The 16,583-nt window shown below is 46.4% G+C and overlaps 1 protein-coding gene across 5 annotated transcripts in view; it reads right to left on the bottom strand.

Moving 5' to 3' along the window:
* RASA1 (RAS p21 protein activator 1) overlaps positions 1–15,933 on the bottom strand; it is a 74,375-nt gene extending 58,442 nt beyond the window's left edge. For 2 of the 5 annotated variants that reach the window (XM_040986011.1, XM_040986012.1), the window contains exon 1: positions 14,864–15,933. In XM_040986011.1, coding sequence (XP_040841945.1) covers positions 14,864–15,321 — 458 coding nt within the window. In that variant the 5' untranslated portion in view covers positions 15,322–15,933. Of the gene's footprint in view, positions 1–8,316; positions 8,582–12,092; positions 12,107–14,863 lie in introns of those variants that run through there. The other 3 variants (XM_040986008.1, XM_040986007.1, XM_040986009.1) reach the window with 3 other exon arrangements.
* Positions 15,934–16,583: the final 650 nt, after the last annotated feature.

Here is a 16,583-nt window from a genome sequence, read left to right as displayed (position 1 = left end):
TAAAATGAGTCTAGTAGCAAAATTGAAAACTATATAATTTCTAGAAGATAAAAGGATAAATAAATGACCATGGTATGGCAGTCACTTCTTACATGAAGCACACACACAGATAAAACAGACTGTCAAAAACTTCTACTGTGCAAAAGTCTATCAGAATGAAAAGACAAGCATGACTGGGAGAAAACATGCAAAAAAGACCACATAACTCACAGTTACACAAACTACAGGAAGAACTCTTCTTGGCAAGAAGAAAGCAAACAACCTGATTAAAAAGATGAAAAGACTTGAACAGAAACCTTAGCAAAGTAGATACACAGATGGTAAATAAGCACAGAACATTCACTATTATAGGTGCTAGAAAATGCAAAATAAAACAAACTGAACACCAAGATACAACTACCAGAATGGATAAAAATTTAAAAAACTGAACACATAAAACGCTGGAGATGATGTTGAGAAGCCAAATGGCTCACCCACCTTGTAAGCTTTGGTGGCCTCTTTCAAAATGCAATATATTCTACTATCCAGCAACCAAGCTCCTTTGTATGTACCCATCTGAATTCAAACCAGAAGAGCCTGCGCTCTCAGTACCTGCAGTGCCAGCTCTACCTATGGGCACCAGTTTGAATTTTGGCTGTTCATCTTTCATTCCAACTCCCTGCTAAAGTGCCTGAGAAAGTAGCAAACGATGGTCCATGTACCCGTATTTATGAATCCAAGCAGTAGACCTGGTTGAAACCTCTGGTTGCTGGTGTCAGCCTGGCCCAGCCCTGGCTGTTGAGGACAGTGGAAGAGTGAGCCAGAGGGTCTAATCTGCCTGTCTCTAACTGCCTCTCCAAAAAAAAAGAACCAACCTCCATACAAACCCTGAACATTTTTACTTTTCTTTCAAAATGTGAAAGCAGCCAAAATATTCTTTAGCAACAAAAGAAATTATGATGCACTTACACAATGAAGTATAATTCAGAGTTAAAAAGAAATGAGCTAGCAAGCCATTAAAAGACATGGAAGAATCTTAAATGTATACTGTTCAGCAAAAGAATGTGATTCAAAAAGGCCACATACACCTTTGACATTCTGTAAAGGGCAAATCTATGCAGAGTAAAAAGATGAGTGGTTGCCAGGGGTCACAGGGGAAGAAAGGATGAAAAGGCAGAGTGGAGGAGTTTTAGGCAATGGAACTATTCTGTATGACATTACAATGGGGAAAATGTGTCACTGTACATTTGCCTAAATCCAGAAAATTAACAGCAAGAATAAACCTCGAGGACCACATCATTGTACAACAGCTAAAGCCAATGCCTGTGATGCAAACATCCCAAACAGGGGCCGGTTACTTCCCAGCTACTCCACTTCCCATCCAGCTCCCCGCTACTGTTGCCAATGGCCTGAGAAAGCAGCGGACAATGTGCGAAGTTCCCAGTATCATCCTGGCCTTGTAACCACATGGGGATGAACCGAAAGATGAAAGATCTTTCACTGTAGCTCCGACTTCCAAATAAATCTTTCAAAGAAAATACATAAACTCCAAGGTAAACTACAAACTTAGAAAGACAATGATATACTAAAGCAGATTCATCAATTTCAACAAAGGCATCACTACACTGAATGTCAATTTTTTGACAGGCTGAATGGAGAGCCATACAGGGAATTCTTCCTTAAGAGGAACTCTTAAGCTTAAGAGCTTTTCTGTGAACCTAACACTGTCCTAAAAAATTTAGTCACTAAAAAAGTAAATAAATAGGGCCCGGCGCGGTGGCGCAAGTGGTTAAGTCCTCGCCTTGCACGCCCGGGATCCCATATGGGCGCCAGTTCTAATCCCGGCAGCCCCGCTTCCCTTCCAGCTCCCTGCCTGTGGCCTGGGAAAGCAGTCGAGGACGGCCCAAGGCTTTGGGACCCTGCACCCGCGTGGGAGACCCAGAAGAGGCTCCTGGCTTCGGATCGGCATAGTATCGACCCGTTGCGCTCACTTGGGGAGTGAATCATCGGACGGAAGATCTTCCTCTCTGTCTCTCCTCTCTGTATATCCGCCTTTCCAATAAAAAAAATAAATAAATAAAAAAAAATAAATCTTTAAAAAAAAAAGTAAATAAATAAATAAATAAATAATAAAAACAATTGGAGAAAATAAACTTTTCAAGTCTATCTAGAAGTGTGCACTGTTGTACTGAAGCTGTGTATCACCATTTTAACCATTAAATACAATGCCTTGTTAAGTTTTCCAAATTTCTAATTTTCTAATAATACAACTGCCCTCTCTGCTTTGGAAATCTCAACACAGAAAAGAGGACAAATAAGTTGCTAGGAGGAACATTTTATCCAGAATAAGGCAATTACCTTTCTAGCTATAGACTTCATTAGGTAAGCAACAGCCAGAATAACTGCTGCATGGAGTGCAACCCAGTTGCACACATCACCACCCCCTCGACCCTCAACCATGAGCCAACTCAGAGACGGCAAACTGTAATCACAAGGCTATGTAATGCAGAATGCCCACTAATAAACTGCATGGGAATGACAAATAGGAAAACCAAATCACACGTACATCCTTACAAGGAGGCGACAAATGAATCAGACAAAAAAAATCATCACTGTTTGCTAAAACTGGGAACTTACTATTAACAAGAGAAAGGTAGCTTTAAACAAGCAGGATCTAGTGGGACTGTGCTTACACAAATTTAACTCTATGTGCGCCATCAACAGGACAACTGAGATCTTGTGCCCGCTTTTGCTGCTAGTCCTCACTTAGGACCCCCCCTTACATCACAGTGCCTGCTTCCCGCTCCTGGGCACCAGGAAGGCGGATGAGAGTTCAGGTACAACTGCAGGAGACAAGAGTTCTGAGCTCCTGGCTTTAGCCTAGCCCAGCCCTGGCTGCTGCAAAAATTTGAGGAGTGACTAGCAGATGGAAGATCTCACTCCAATTACTTCTGTCTCTCCACCTTTCAAATAATAAAAATAAATCTTAAAAAGTTTAAAGATATACACAACCTTATTGAGAAAATTTAGGAGAATAGTATTAAGTTCATTACATTTGGTCTGGTAGAGCACTGTGTTTACGCCTATGAAACAAGACATAGTATTAAAGACAAAAGCGTCAAAATGGCTGCATCTGGGCGCTGACACGGTGGCCTAGAGGCTGAAGTCCTCACCTATAGCACCGGGGATCCCATATGGGCGCCAGTTCTAATCTCGGCAGCCCCGCTTCCCATCCAGCTCCCTGCCTGTGGCCTGGGATAGTAGTCGAGGACGGCCCAAAGCCTTGGGACCCTGCACCCACGTGGGAGACCCAAAAGAACCTCTTGCCTCCTGGCTTCAGATTGGAACAGTTTCAGCAATTACAGCTGCTTGGGGAGTAAATCAGTGAACGAAGATCTTCCCGTCTCTCCTCTCTATATAATAAATCTTTAAAAAAAAAAAAAAGGTCTACATTTAACGTTCAAAGATTTTGACAAAAAGAATATACATGTGTATAAAGAGAAAGGGATAAAGTTTAAAAAGGCAAATTTAAAAGTACAACACATTGCTACCTGGCATGATATTACACCAATTCTGCGAATTTCAAATTTTTCAGCATAAAACTTGTGAGGGAATCTGCTTATGCACACAATCTGGACAAAGGTATAGAGAAAACTCTCATATTTTTTTAAACATTTATTTTTATTGCAAAGTCAGATATACAGAGGAGAGAGAGGGGAAGATCTGTCCGCTGATTCACTCCCCAAGTGACCCCAATGTCCAGAGCTGCTTCAATCTGAAGCCAGGAGCCTCTTCCAGGTCTCCCACGTGGGTGCAGGGTCCCAAGGCTTTGGAGCCGTCCTCTACTGCCTTCCCAGGCCACAGGCAGGGAGCTGGATGGGAAGCAGAGCTGCCGGGATTAGAACCAGCGCCCATATGGGATCCCAGTGCATTCAAGACGAGGACTTTAGCTGCTAGGCCACTGTGCCAGGCCTAAAAATCTCTCGTATTTTACAAATATATTTATACAACTGTGCCAGACACAAGCAGGCTTTATTCTTGGACTAAAAAATATTAATTGAACTCAATCATTTTAACAAACACCCTTACCAAGACTCCATTTTCTGAGAATACATGACTATCTTATATCTTCTGCCACAATTCGTATCATTTAAGTATCAGTGCCACCCAGCAGGTTACTGTCAAGTCTTACTAACCACAAGTTTCTGTAATCCATCACACGTTTATTTAATTGAGACATTCTGGCTTAACTGCTTAAGAAAACACTTCCTTACAAGCTTGTCAGACGACATGACAGTCACCGAGAAGACATTTCTATTTGTCTTTTAACACACCACTCTGCAGCAGGGTTTCAGCTGTGTTCAGAACGAATGAGTGTACTTCAAGCAACCAGGATAGGAAGGGCATTCCTCACAGGAACAAAATCTACAGACAGACCACGACACAGCAACCCGAAAGAACTAACAGTACAGTGCTTATGCAACAATCAGCATTATTCCTAAATAAAGTGATACAAGATAGCAGAAAGATAGATTAGTATTTCCTATTCACTTATGTTACTATTTTCCAAAGTGGCTTCATGATACAAAGATCCTGTTTCCAATAATCACAAAAGAGAAATTCAGTTATTCTATTTTCTGGAGGATGGAATTTCAAATCAGTATGAGGTTTCTGCTTCTTTCCTCCAAATTCATGAGAAAGTAATCAAATGTAGGCAAAGACTAAAAGGCAAACATATAAAAACAAATCACACAGCTCTTTAATTGCATTGATAGAGAATTCTCATGATTATGAATTAACAAAATGTCACAATTTTCTATTTGGCATCAACAAACAATATAGTGCCCCAAGAATTACATATAGTAGCAATTCCACCCTATATGTATGGATTAAATTTTTTAAGATTTCTCTATTGGGGCAGCAATATGGTACAGTAGACTAAGCTGTAGCACCAGCTCCACCTGTAGCACCAGCTTTCCCTTACAGCCACTTCCAACCCAGCACCCTGCTTCTGGCCCGGGAAAGTAGCAGCTGATGGCACATGTAGTTTGGTCCTTGCACACATGTGGAGACCCAGAAGAAGCTCCCAGCTCCTGGCCAAGGTTATTTGGGAATCAACCACAGGTGGAAAGATCTTTATTTCTCCTTCTATGCAACCCTGCCTTTAGAATAAAAAAATGAAAATAAAGATTTGTTTATTTTTATTGGAAAAGCAGATTCACACAGAAATCAGAGAATCTTACATCAACTGTTTCACTCACCAAATGGCAACCATGGCAGAAGTTGGGTAGGTTGGGAAGCCAGAAGCCTCACCTGGGTCTGCCGTGTGCGTAAGGGCCCAAGAAATTACATCATTTTCTGTTGCTGCCCAGGCACATTAGCAGGCAGCTGGACTGAGTGGAGTAGTCCGGACTCAAACCAGTACCCATTTGGGATGCTGGCATCATATGCAGAGGCTGAACCTACTACATCATGGCACTTGTCCCTGGATTAATTTTTCCTCAATTAGGAGAAAATGGCAGTAAAACATCTGTAAGAATGAGGGTTCAATTTCTCAACCACCAGTATTTAACCCAGTGATTATGAGTTTCCACTAAACCCAGGATTTAGCAGCTAACTTAAAACTCAACTGAGGGGCAGATTGCTTAGCAAGCAATTAAGATACCTGCATCCCGTATGAGACAGCCTTGGTTTAAATGCTGAAACCTCCAATTCCATTTACTGTTCATAAAACCTCTAGCAGGCAGCAGGCGATGGCCCACGTAGCTGGGTGTCTGCCAAGCGTGAGGGGGACTGGACTGAACCTTAGCCCTGCAGGGCAGCCTGGCCCAGCTTTAGCCACTGTGGACATCTGGGCAGCGCATCAGTGGACAAGGTGCCTGCTCATGCACTTAATAGTTCTCTTTCTCCCTCTGCTTCTCAAATTAAACTCTAAGGTGGTGAACAACACACCTTCCATGCAAGTTCTCTTTCTTGTTCTCTCTCCATCAGGAGACACAAACAGCAAATTAACACAGACCGCTTTTCAATTTCATAAGCTCTTTTAAGAAAGTATATCAAAACCACAGACTGATTTTTTTCTGTATCTATCACAGAGGCTATTTTTTTTAATAATGACACCAAATTCTAGCGAGGGTACAGAGAAAGTGCACCACTCAATACATTGCAGGGAGGGAATGTAAACAGATACAGCCATTCTAGAAAATATACTGGCTATTTCTTACAAGAAAAAAAGTTGTAACTGTTACCAATACTCTTGGTCATCTGACAGAAATTTTATGTTCATGAGAATATACACAAATGCTTATAGCAATGGCTGTGGATCTTCCTGTTGAGGAGTACTACTCAGCAATGAAAAGGAACCATGTACTGATACATACAACTTAGAATGCTGATGGAATTATCTAAGCGACTCTGGCCGAGCTAAACAGAGACTGACAGCATTTTTACAACCTTTGTACATGACAAACTCTCAAACTAGTGACTGTCCAAGAGTTAAAGAAAAATACAAGGCTAGAGGTAGGGGAGCCCAGTTACAAAAGTGCCATACAAGAAATCTGACAAAACTGTTCTGGAGGGTCCTGACATGGTAGCCTAGCAGCTAAAGTCCTCGCCTTGCACGCTCTGTGCCGGTGCTGTGCCGATCCAAAGCCAGCAGCCAGAAGCCAGGAACTTCCTCTGGGTCACCCACACACGGGTGCAGGGTCCCAAGGCTTTGGACTGCCCTCAACTGCTTTCCCGGGCCACAGGCAGGGAGCTGGATGGGAAGTGGAGCTGCCAGGATTAGAACTGGCGCCCATATGGGATTGCGGTGCATTCAAGGCAAAGACTTCAGCAGCTGGGTCACCACGCCAAGCCCCTAAAGAAATGTTTTAACTTAAAAATTAAGAGATAAATATTTAGATAAAGATAAAAGAGGGGTAGAGGGGTTAGGGTTTTAATATTTAACATAAAGCTCTTAAAAGTAAACCCAGTCTAGCACATTATAAAAAGAACTTGGCCCTCAGTTCGGGAGGATATCTAGGTTAGTGGTTTAGCTTGAACCAAACAGTAAAGAATTTTATTTTTAAAGATTTATTTATTTTTATTGGAAAGTCAGAGATACAGAGGAGAGACAGAGAGGAAGATCTTCCATCCGAGGATTCACTCCCCAAGTGGCCGCAACAGCTGGAGCTGAGCCAATCCAAAGCCAGGAGCCAGGAGCTCTTCTGGGTCTCCCATGCGGGTACAGGGTCCCAAAGTTTTGGGCCGTCCTCGACTGCTTTCCCAGGCCACAGGCAGGGAGCTGGATGGGAAGTGGGGCTGTCAGGATTACAACTGACGCCCATATAGGACCCTAGCACGTGCAAGGCAAGGACTTTAACCACTACGCTACCGCGCCAGGCCCTTTGTTAATGCCTAAACATTTTTTAAAAATGTAAATTAAGTTCTAAAAATAAAAAAGTTAACACTGGGCTGGCATAGTTGCACAGCTGGTTAAACTCATCATGTAAGGCCAGCATCCCATATTTGAGTGACAGCTCAACTTCTGACTGACCCAATTCTGACCCAACTTCCTGAGAAGGTGCTCTGTAAAGCTGCACAGGGTGCCCAGTGCTTGTGCCTCTGCCATCCACATGGGAGACCCAAATGGTCTTCGTTCCTGCCCTGTTCATCACAGCCATTCAGAAAATGAACTACTGATAGATTTCTGTGTCATTCTGCCTTTCCAATCAGTTAATAAATATTTATAACATAATAAAGAAGTAATACTGAATGCTAACAACAATGGACACAAATAAGGAAAATTTGCTGGAGAAATATCATCTCATCCAAAGGATTTTTCAGGGTTCCCATGGTCATGATAAAGGAGCCTGCCACACTACAGTAAGTAGATATGCACTATAATATTTTCCACCTTGCAGCAGATATAACCAAAAGAGATGCAAGTCACTAGCCAACAAAGAGCGGAGATAGTTTCTCTTCCATGCAGTGAAAAACAGAAATTGAAGAATGAGGACCCTGCTTCTCAACAAGTTGATACATATTTAATCTGCTCTGAAATCCAATTCTGTTTTTAAAGATGGAAAGTTACCTGAGTGTTCTCAAGTCAGGCTGCCATAATGCATCACCATAGCGTGCATGGTTTAAACAACACAGCTTGATTTTCTCAGTTCTGGAGGTTGGACAGCAACAAGGCAAGATGCTGCCAGGGATGGTTCCTGACAATGCTTCTCTAGTGGCTTACAGAAAACTGTCTTTGCACCACGCTGACACACGGCCCTCTGTGGGTACCTGCACTCCGTGGGTCTGCTCCTACAGGGTGTCACAACTACTGGACTCCCTAAACCCCCTTACCACTTCATTCAACCTTCATGAATTCTAAGGCCCTACCTCCAGATTTGATCACTTGGGGCGGGGGGAAGGGGAGATTAGGCTTCAACCTGTATCTGCTGCGGGCAGATTTCAGTTGATAACATCCAGCAACTTCAAGCTCCAAGGCACACTATTATGAAAAACTACAAACATATTTCAAAACTTCTTTGTACCACATTAATCGTATCTTTTAACTACATTTTCTCATCAACTTTTGGGGGGTGTCTTTTTTTAAGATTTCTTTCTTTTTATTGCAAAGTCAGATACATAGAGAGGAGGAGACAGGAAGATCTTCCATCCCATGATTCACTCCCCAAGTGACCACAACGACCAAAGCTGCACCAATCTGAAGCCAGGAGCCTCTTCTGGGTCTCCCACACGGGTGCAGGGTCCCAAGGCTTTGGGCCGTCCTGAATTGTTTTCCCAGGCCTCAAGCAAGGAGCTGGATGGGAAGTAGGGCTGCCGGGATTAGAACCTGTGTCCATATGTGATCCTGGTGCATTCAAGGCGAGGACTTCAGCCACTAGGCCACCGTGTCAGGGCCGGGGGAGGGTTGTCTTTTATATACAGGAAAGGAGCAGGACAAAGAAAGCACAGAACGGTTGCTGGATCAGGGATGAACAACCAGTAAAGTCTATGCAAATACTGCAACATCTGAGACACTGTGTTCCCAAGCACTGCAGATAAGGAATATTCAACTTTCAGAATTGCAACTGCATTTTTTCAATAACAAAAATGCATATAATACCTCTTTATACTATATAAAATGTGTTATAAATATTGCACAACCTAAACACATCTGAAAATTTATGAGAATTGGATCTATCCCCATACTACTACTACCTGGCCACAAGAGTCTGCTTCTGTCCTTAGGCACTCCGACATTCTCTTCAAAACTTCAAAACTTTTATGACTAAAATCTTGAATATCAATGCTACAAAATCTGTAGGAAAAAATGCCTCTTTAGAACTTGAAAACGAAGACTTGATATCAAGTGTTAACACCATCCTTTCATTTACTCCCATTCCTCAACTCTTCCATGGTTATCCTGAACCTGAACTTAGCAATACAACATTATCTGCAGACTGGCTTTACTGTCTTGATTCCACTAATGATACTCGCCTTCCAACTAATCTGCGTATTCTCTTAATTGCTGACCCTTACATTGGTCACTGTAAATCATGTAATCAGAGTACCCAAAATCACACACCACATTCCGTTCTGATGTGATAACACCTGTGGAAATAAATTATACCTGATACCTATTTACTAGGTACAAAAATTAAAATTAGATTAAAAATAGTGTTAGATTTGGCATAATACAACTCCAAACTCAAACTGAAATGCACTGCAATTTCAAATTTATACATCTATCACTAATGCCTACACATTCAAGCAATGCGCCATAACACTCATATTCAAATATTTCTGGTTCACAAGTAAGATAATGGTAACCAACAGCAACAGCTGCTGCGTGATATTTAAATCATTTAATGAGAGGCATTTTATCCTGTTGGACCTATGGAAAGAATTTACACAAACCTACCCTTTTTCCCATCCCACAATGTTCCAGTATTTTCTGGACTCATAGATAAGTGAGCAATATGTGACACACTCTACTTTGGCACCTCAAGAAGGCTCACCTCCCAACATACACCATTTTTAGAGTTCCCCGGTATCAGTACTGGATCATGGGACCAGCACTAACCTTGAAACATAAGCAAGAATGAGGAGCACAGTGGCTAATCTTGAACGGTTCTCTCCTGAGCCCCATTGCTGAAGAACTCCAAGCTTCTTTGCATGGAGAGGACACAGCAAGGATGGGACATGGAGAAATGCCCAATTGCCCACAGCTGCTCCAGGCAACCAGCTGAGGTAGGGATCTAAGGAGCTACCCTGGGGGTGCTGTGGTGGCACAGCAAGAAAAGCTGCCACCTGCAACACTGGCACCTCACATGGGCAACAGTTTGTTTCAGCTGCTCCACTTCTGAAAGCAGTAAAAGATGGCCCAATTTGGGCCTCTGCCACTTACATGGATGGCCTTGCTTCTGGCTTCCACCAGGCTCAGCCCATTGTGGCAGCCATCTGGGGAGTGAGCCAGTGGATGGAAGGTCTTTCTCCATACCTGACTTTCAAATACACACATAGTCACGCATGTGTGCACACACATATGTACATACACACACACACATCTATAAAAGCCACGTTGGATGTTACAGCCGACCAACGATACACTGAGCAGTCTCTACTCAGCCCTGAATTTTACAATCAAGATCAAATAAATGAATGCTGTCGCTTTAGCAGTTAAGTTGTAGAGTATTTTATTAACAGCAAAAGGTACAACACAATATACGCAAAGCAATCAGAATGTTCTTATTAGGTAGTAAGCAACCAACAGTAGTCAGTGGAAATAAACTACTGTTATCACTATAAGCTTTTTGCTCTCAAAGGTAGTTTGGGGTGTTTCAGTGCTGAGTTCTTGAAGATATTCTGCTCATTTTCCTAAAGCCAGCAAAGAAACAGGAGCAAACCAACCAGAAGGGCCCATTCTTTATTTGCCCTTTCTTCCTGACTCAAGACTGTCCTCCTCCATGTCTCTGTCAGTAACGTCAGCCTGCATTCTCCAGTTCAGCTCACCAACCACCCAGACCAGCTTGAGCCTTCAGCGCTGCTTCAGGCACTGCCTTCCCTCAACAGCGAAGTCTGTAGAAAAGACTCCTCACTAAGGACAAAAAGTTTATATTCACTAAACTAGTAATTCCTTTGGACCTAATGGAATCATTAAGTAAAGGAAATTAAAACAAAAAGCACTTACTCAGAAGACAAATTCAGCAGTAAGAAAAGGACACCTGCTACTCTTGCGATTCCTTCACTTAACCCCATGATAGCTACCTTCATCTAACTGCAATCATATTAATTCACTTACTGAACTGCCTATAGACCTGAACCGCCCAGGAAGAGGCACTCACTAAGAAAGGGGACATCTAACTCCTGGTAACCACTGAAGCACCTACCAGGCACATCAAAGCCCTGCTCAGCAGTCACTCATTCCCCTTTTTATTAAGAAACAAAAACTCACCCATGGCCAGAATGCAAACGTGGTTACAAAGTTAATGAATACTACCTGCCCTAACTTTTTTAGTAATTATTTAACAATTTTATTTTTGTGAAGACAGTAAAATAATAAGAATACTGTCAATACTTCTTACTTTGTTGCTTTCCTTAAAGTTTCAGGCTTGAGAAGCCTCTTAGCTCCAGGTTAAGAACTGTTCCAGGTGCCAGACAACTGCTAGGGGAGGTAGGGAAGGCAGAGACTACGGCAAGCAGAAGAGCCAGGGGCCTGAAAGGGGCAACCACTACTGTACTTATTCTAGCAACGTAGTTTCAGTGACAGCCGCCAGCCACAACTCAACGTTCCACACACCGTAAGGGCGAGCCATCTACCTCTTCTGGTTGGATTCTTACCAAGGACTTCCGCTTCCGCAGGCTAACAGTTAAAAATCTCTCCATATAATGAAAGGTATACTGGGTCCAATACTTCTTTCCCCTAACGCATTTGAAGAAAACAGAAAAGACAAGGACCCTGAAAGCAGCTCCCTCAGCACGCGTCTCAGTGGCCAGCAGAGTCTAAGGCTCTTCAGAAACACTGCATTTCTTAGTTTTAGATACAAAAGCTCTCACAACAGGAAGAAAATGTGAGACATTTCTAATCTTGCAAAAAGAAAAATACCCAACTAAGCAGTTAAAATTATAGAAACTAAGTCTTCACCAAACTGAAGAACATATTCAGCAATAAGCATGGAACTGTGAGGATTCTCCACTCAAAGAAAACCAGACACAAAATCCTTAATGCTAACAGTGTCCACGCGCCCACTCCAACCTCGCTCCCTCTGCACGCATCACACCCACCTGTCATCAGGGCCGTCCAGCCTGGGCTGCCAACAAGGCTCAACTCCCTGATCAGGGAGTCTAACAAACGACTTGTGGACTCAACCCTATGACCCAAGGTGACCAGTAACTGCTAGGCAGACACTAATGTAGTCCAAGGACGTTTGTTTCAGTACACAAGTGTGGGAAACTTCCGGCGCATGGGACACATTAAGGTCTACTGGCCATATAAACCCCACAAGATTATTTAACCTGGCACTGCCACAAGGCACTGACAGGTGGAACTACAAATTCAGAAAATCTAAAGCAAACCGATTTTTAGGCTGCTAGCTTTGTATGGCCTACAAATGGTGCTATAAAAATCCAAAACATTTCCCATCCCTGCTTTTACAGATGATAGGCTATAATTTAGGCAAATTATCAAGGTTTTTTCATTCCATTTAAGTTTATAGAGAACACTTGAATTTTTCCTTTAAAATGTCAACCTACTGCTGGAAGTCCTCAAGAAGTGAAAATTAAAAATGCAATTAATCACAGTTGTGCCACAACAGCGTTATGGCATACTGGATTAAGCCTGGTTCATGTTCTGGCTGCACCATTTTCGACCAAGCACCCCGCTAATGCACTTGGAAAAGCGAAGAGCCCCAAGGCCAACCCTGTGGAAGACTCGGACTCGGGCCCAGGCTCCTGGTTCTGGGGCAGCCAGGTCTGCTCACTGAGACAACCCAGTGCAGACAACTGCTCTCACCTTCCTCTTCTCTAATTCTGCCTCGCAAATAAATAAATCCCAAAAAATGTTTTTTAAAAAATCATGGTTGGCTTACTACGGTGTTCAAAACATTCTCTTCAAAAAGCTACAGGCAGGGAAGTCCTACATCGACAATCAGTAGGCAATTTGACAATACCATTGCTAACACATGGAGGAGGGCCTACTTATTAAACATTCACTCCGGGTCGGTTACTGTGCTGAATATGTCCAAGGTTCATTAAGCCTTAAAACTACCTGTGGGAAGCAGCACTGGCTAAATTCCTGTTTCACAGATGGGAAAACTGACGGTTCCAGGATCACACAGCCAGAAAGGAGCCAAGCATCAGGAATTCAATTCAAATCTCATCTAACTACAGAATTTGCAGCCTGGACCACCACCATATTGCCTCCCAGCTCTGGGTTGACGGCTAAAATAAAAAGTGGCAAACCGTTAAAACAGTGCAGAGCACTTTTAGAACATTTTATTTTTACTTCTAAGTACATAAAATGATGCATACTTCTCATCAACCCATATTTTCCTATGTTTAACAAGAGCACTCTGTACTTTCCACTCAATTTTAAATGTAAGCTAAAGTTGTTCTAAATACCAACGGGTTTTGAACCACAATTTCCTAAATCAATTCTGTTGTAAGACTGGGTCCTTTCAAGATTAAAAAAATATTAGAAATCTGTTTATTATCATCTCTGCAGTAGTAGTGACCTCTGATCCCTGTCATTTCTCCCCTAAAGACTGGAAGGTGTGAAAGTAGTACTATAAAAGCACAACATTCCCCGGACAGTGAGCGAGCCAAAGGCATGAAGTGAATAACTGAACCCTGAATAATACAAAAAGAACACAACATGCCTACAGAACCCTACTTTCCCACCTTAAGTATCAAAAGATACAGCATAAAGTAAAAAAACGTGTTAGTAATACAGAATCTTGTCCTCGTTAGTTTTTCAGTGTTTTCTAAATCTTCTACAGAAGCATATCCAAAAGCAAAGCAAAATAAAACAAAAACCCTCGAATCGTCCTCACTACCATACAACAACCAAACCTTCTTTCCTGACATTCACCAAGGTTGCTGAAATCCTAATCATTGAAGACTGGTGTGCGAAGTTGGGGGGGAGGGGTGTTCTGCCTGCTATATTCCCTTCCCATTCCAACATTTCCCCCACCTCAAGGCCAGCCAGCCATTGTAAATGCAAATTTAGGAAAGAGACACTAGGTTATATTGAAAAAATCATTTCTCCTGTACATTCTAAATGTTAACATTTCCAAACAGAACAGTCTACTGGCCCACCAACAGAAACTCTGAGGCAGAATACTGCTGAAATTTTTAAGCGATCCAAGCGCATTAACAGTGCCAATTACAGCAATCAAGCCCCAGGGCCGCAGGGCCGAGCACCACACGTGTGACTCCTGCGCCCCGGCTCCGGCTCCCCGACCCACGGTCTCCTGGGCGAGCCGCGCACCAGGCGGCATCACCTGCCTCCGCGGGGGCAGAGCGGGGTTACTCGGCGCCAACAGAAACACTGCATCCCGACCAATGGGCTACACCAACACACTGCCAGCTCGGCGGCGAACACACACAAGTTCACGTCCACCGCGCCTGCCTGGGGTTAGCTCCGAGCTCGGGGCAATCTAGTGGGGGACAGACCCACATCCGGTTCTCACTGGACACACCTCAGCCCCGGGGTCCCATCGGAACAACTTTACATCTTTCCATAAGGGGCACTAAACCCGCAGAGACGCCCGGGAGAGCACGCCCTTGGGGACCGAGTGTGTTCGGCGTGCAACACCGAAACGAAGGAAGCCTCGCAACTTTACACAACAAATCACAGCTGCGTTCGTCCCCGGCCCCGCAAACCGCACACAGCCAGCTGACTTACTGGTTCGTCGGAGGAGCGGTCAGCGGGATGGCCACCTCTTCCTCCTCGTATTCTGGTCCATCCAGAGAATCACCTTCGTCCACGGTGCCCAGACCCGCGCCCAGAGGGGGCAGCTGGGGCGGCGGCGGCGGCGGCAGCGGAGGGAAGCCGCCGCCCGGCCCGAGGGTCTCGGCGGCGGCAGGGGGTGCGGGGGTCCCCTTGCCGAAGGCCACGTCTCCCGCGGCGGCGCCTCCCCCTGTCAGCCCCGCTCCCCCCAGAGCCCCGCCGCCTAAGAAGCCCGAGCCCAGGGCGGCCACGCCGGCCTCCAGCGGCCCGGGGTAGGGGGCGGCGGCGGCGGCCACCGGCATCTTGACCCGGCACACCACCGGGAAGGCAGCGGAGCCCGCCGCCGCGCCGCCTCCGGCTCCCGCAGCCACCGCGGGGCCGCCCTCCTCACCGCCGGCCTCGGCGGCCATCATGTTGAAGCCCGCTCCGCTCAGCCCTCCCAGCCCGCCCGGGAGCCCCGGGGGCCGGCAGGCCCGGGCTCCGAGCCGCCCCACCCAGGCGCGGCCCCCCTCGAGCTCCCCAGGCGGAGGAAACAACAACAAAAGGACGGAGCCCGCCGCCGCGCCCCCTCCTCGGGCCACAGCCCCGGCTCGGGAGGCGCCTGGCGTTACGGAGCGCCGAGTGGGCAAAAAGAGCCCGACGCCGGCACCAACGCCGGCCCCGGCCTCACCTCACACACACTCACTCACGCTCGCGCACACACACACGCACACAAGCGGAAAACTTCCTGGCTGCGCCCAAGAGGAAGGGAAGCCCAGGGGGAAGCGGCCGGGGCGGCTGCCGCTCCCCTCAGCCGCCGCCGCTCCCTCAGCCGCCCGCCGCTCCTTCACCACCCGAGTTCCGGCCGCCCCCGCCGCAGCCACCGCCGCCGGGGCCGCTGCCTGCCACCGAGCCGCGGCCGCCGCTTCATCCTCCACCGCGCCCGGAGCCGGGAGGGGTGGGCAGCAGGGGCGGGGACACGGCGGGGCGGCTCACTACCTGCAGCCCTGGGTGAAACCCGAGCGAGAGAGGGGAGCGGGGAGCTGAGGGGCCGGGGGCGGGGGGAGGGAGAGGGAGAGAAAGGCGGGCGGAGCCGGGGAGGAAGGGCGGCGGGGCTGCGCAGGCGCGCTGGCGCGGGGCGGGGCGGAGCGGGAGGAAAGGGAAGAGCGGCCAGGGAAGGAGCGGCCCGCACGCCCCGGGCGCCCCGAGCGCGGCCCGGCTCCCTCGTGGGGCTCCCTGCCGGCGCGCGTGCAGCCCCGCGGGGCTCGGACGGGGAAGGGAGGCGTCCGCCCAATCCTTAACTCCCTGAGGCCGGAGACCCGCCGGTGCGCGGGCCGGCCGGAGGCTGCTGCTGTCAGCGTCCCGGCGGTGGCTTCCCGGGCAACGCTGTGTGACCTCCACGCGGGCAAAATGTGTTTCAAGGCCGGGTTCTGGAGCTCAGGAAGACGCGGGGAAGGGAAGGATCGCGATTGGGCGGACTGGTTTGCACCACCTACACCGGTGCCATCACAGGTGTACTCGGTGAAGAGGTGTGGGGAAGGGCCGCTGACCGCTGCACCTGTGCCCTCACCTGGCCGCGATCCACCGCTGTGGAGCCCCCTCAGCAGGCCCAGAACCGAGGGCATTTCAAAAAAGTCAGATGAAGCATACCCTTGAAACATCCGAAGAGACGGGGTTTTTTGTTGTTGTTTTAAAA

The sequence above is a fragment of the Ochotona curzoniae genome, unplaced genomic scaffold, assembly GCF_017591425.1.
Source record: "Ochotona curzoniae isolate NIBS_2020 unplaced genomic scaffold, NIBS_Ocur_1.0 contig_4501, whole genome shotgun sequence".
NCBI lineage: Eukaryota > Metazoa > Chordata > Mammalia > Lagomorpha > Ochotonidae > Ochotona > Ochotona curzoniae.
The sequence above is the reverse complement of the archived record's forward strand: the minus strand, read 5'-3'. Positions and strand labels throughout refer to the sequence as shown.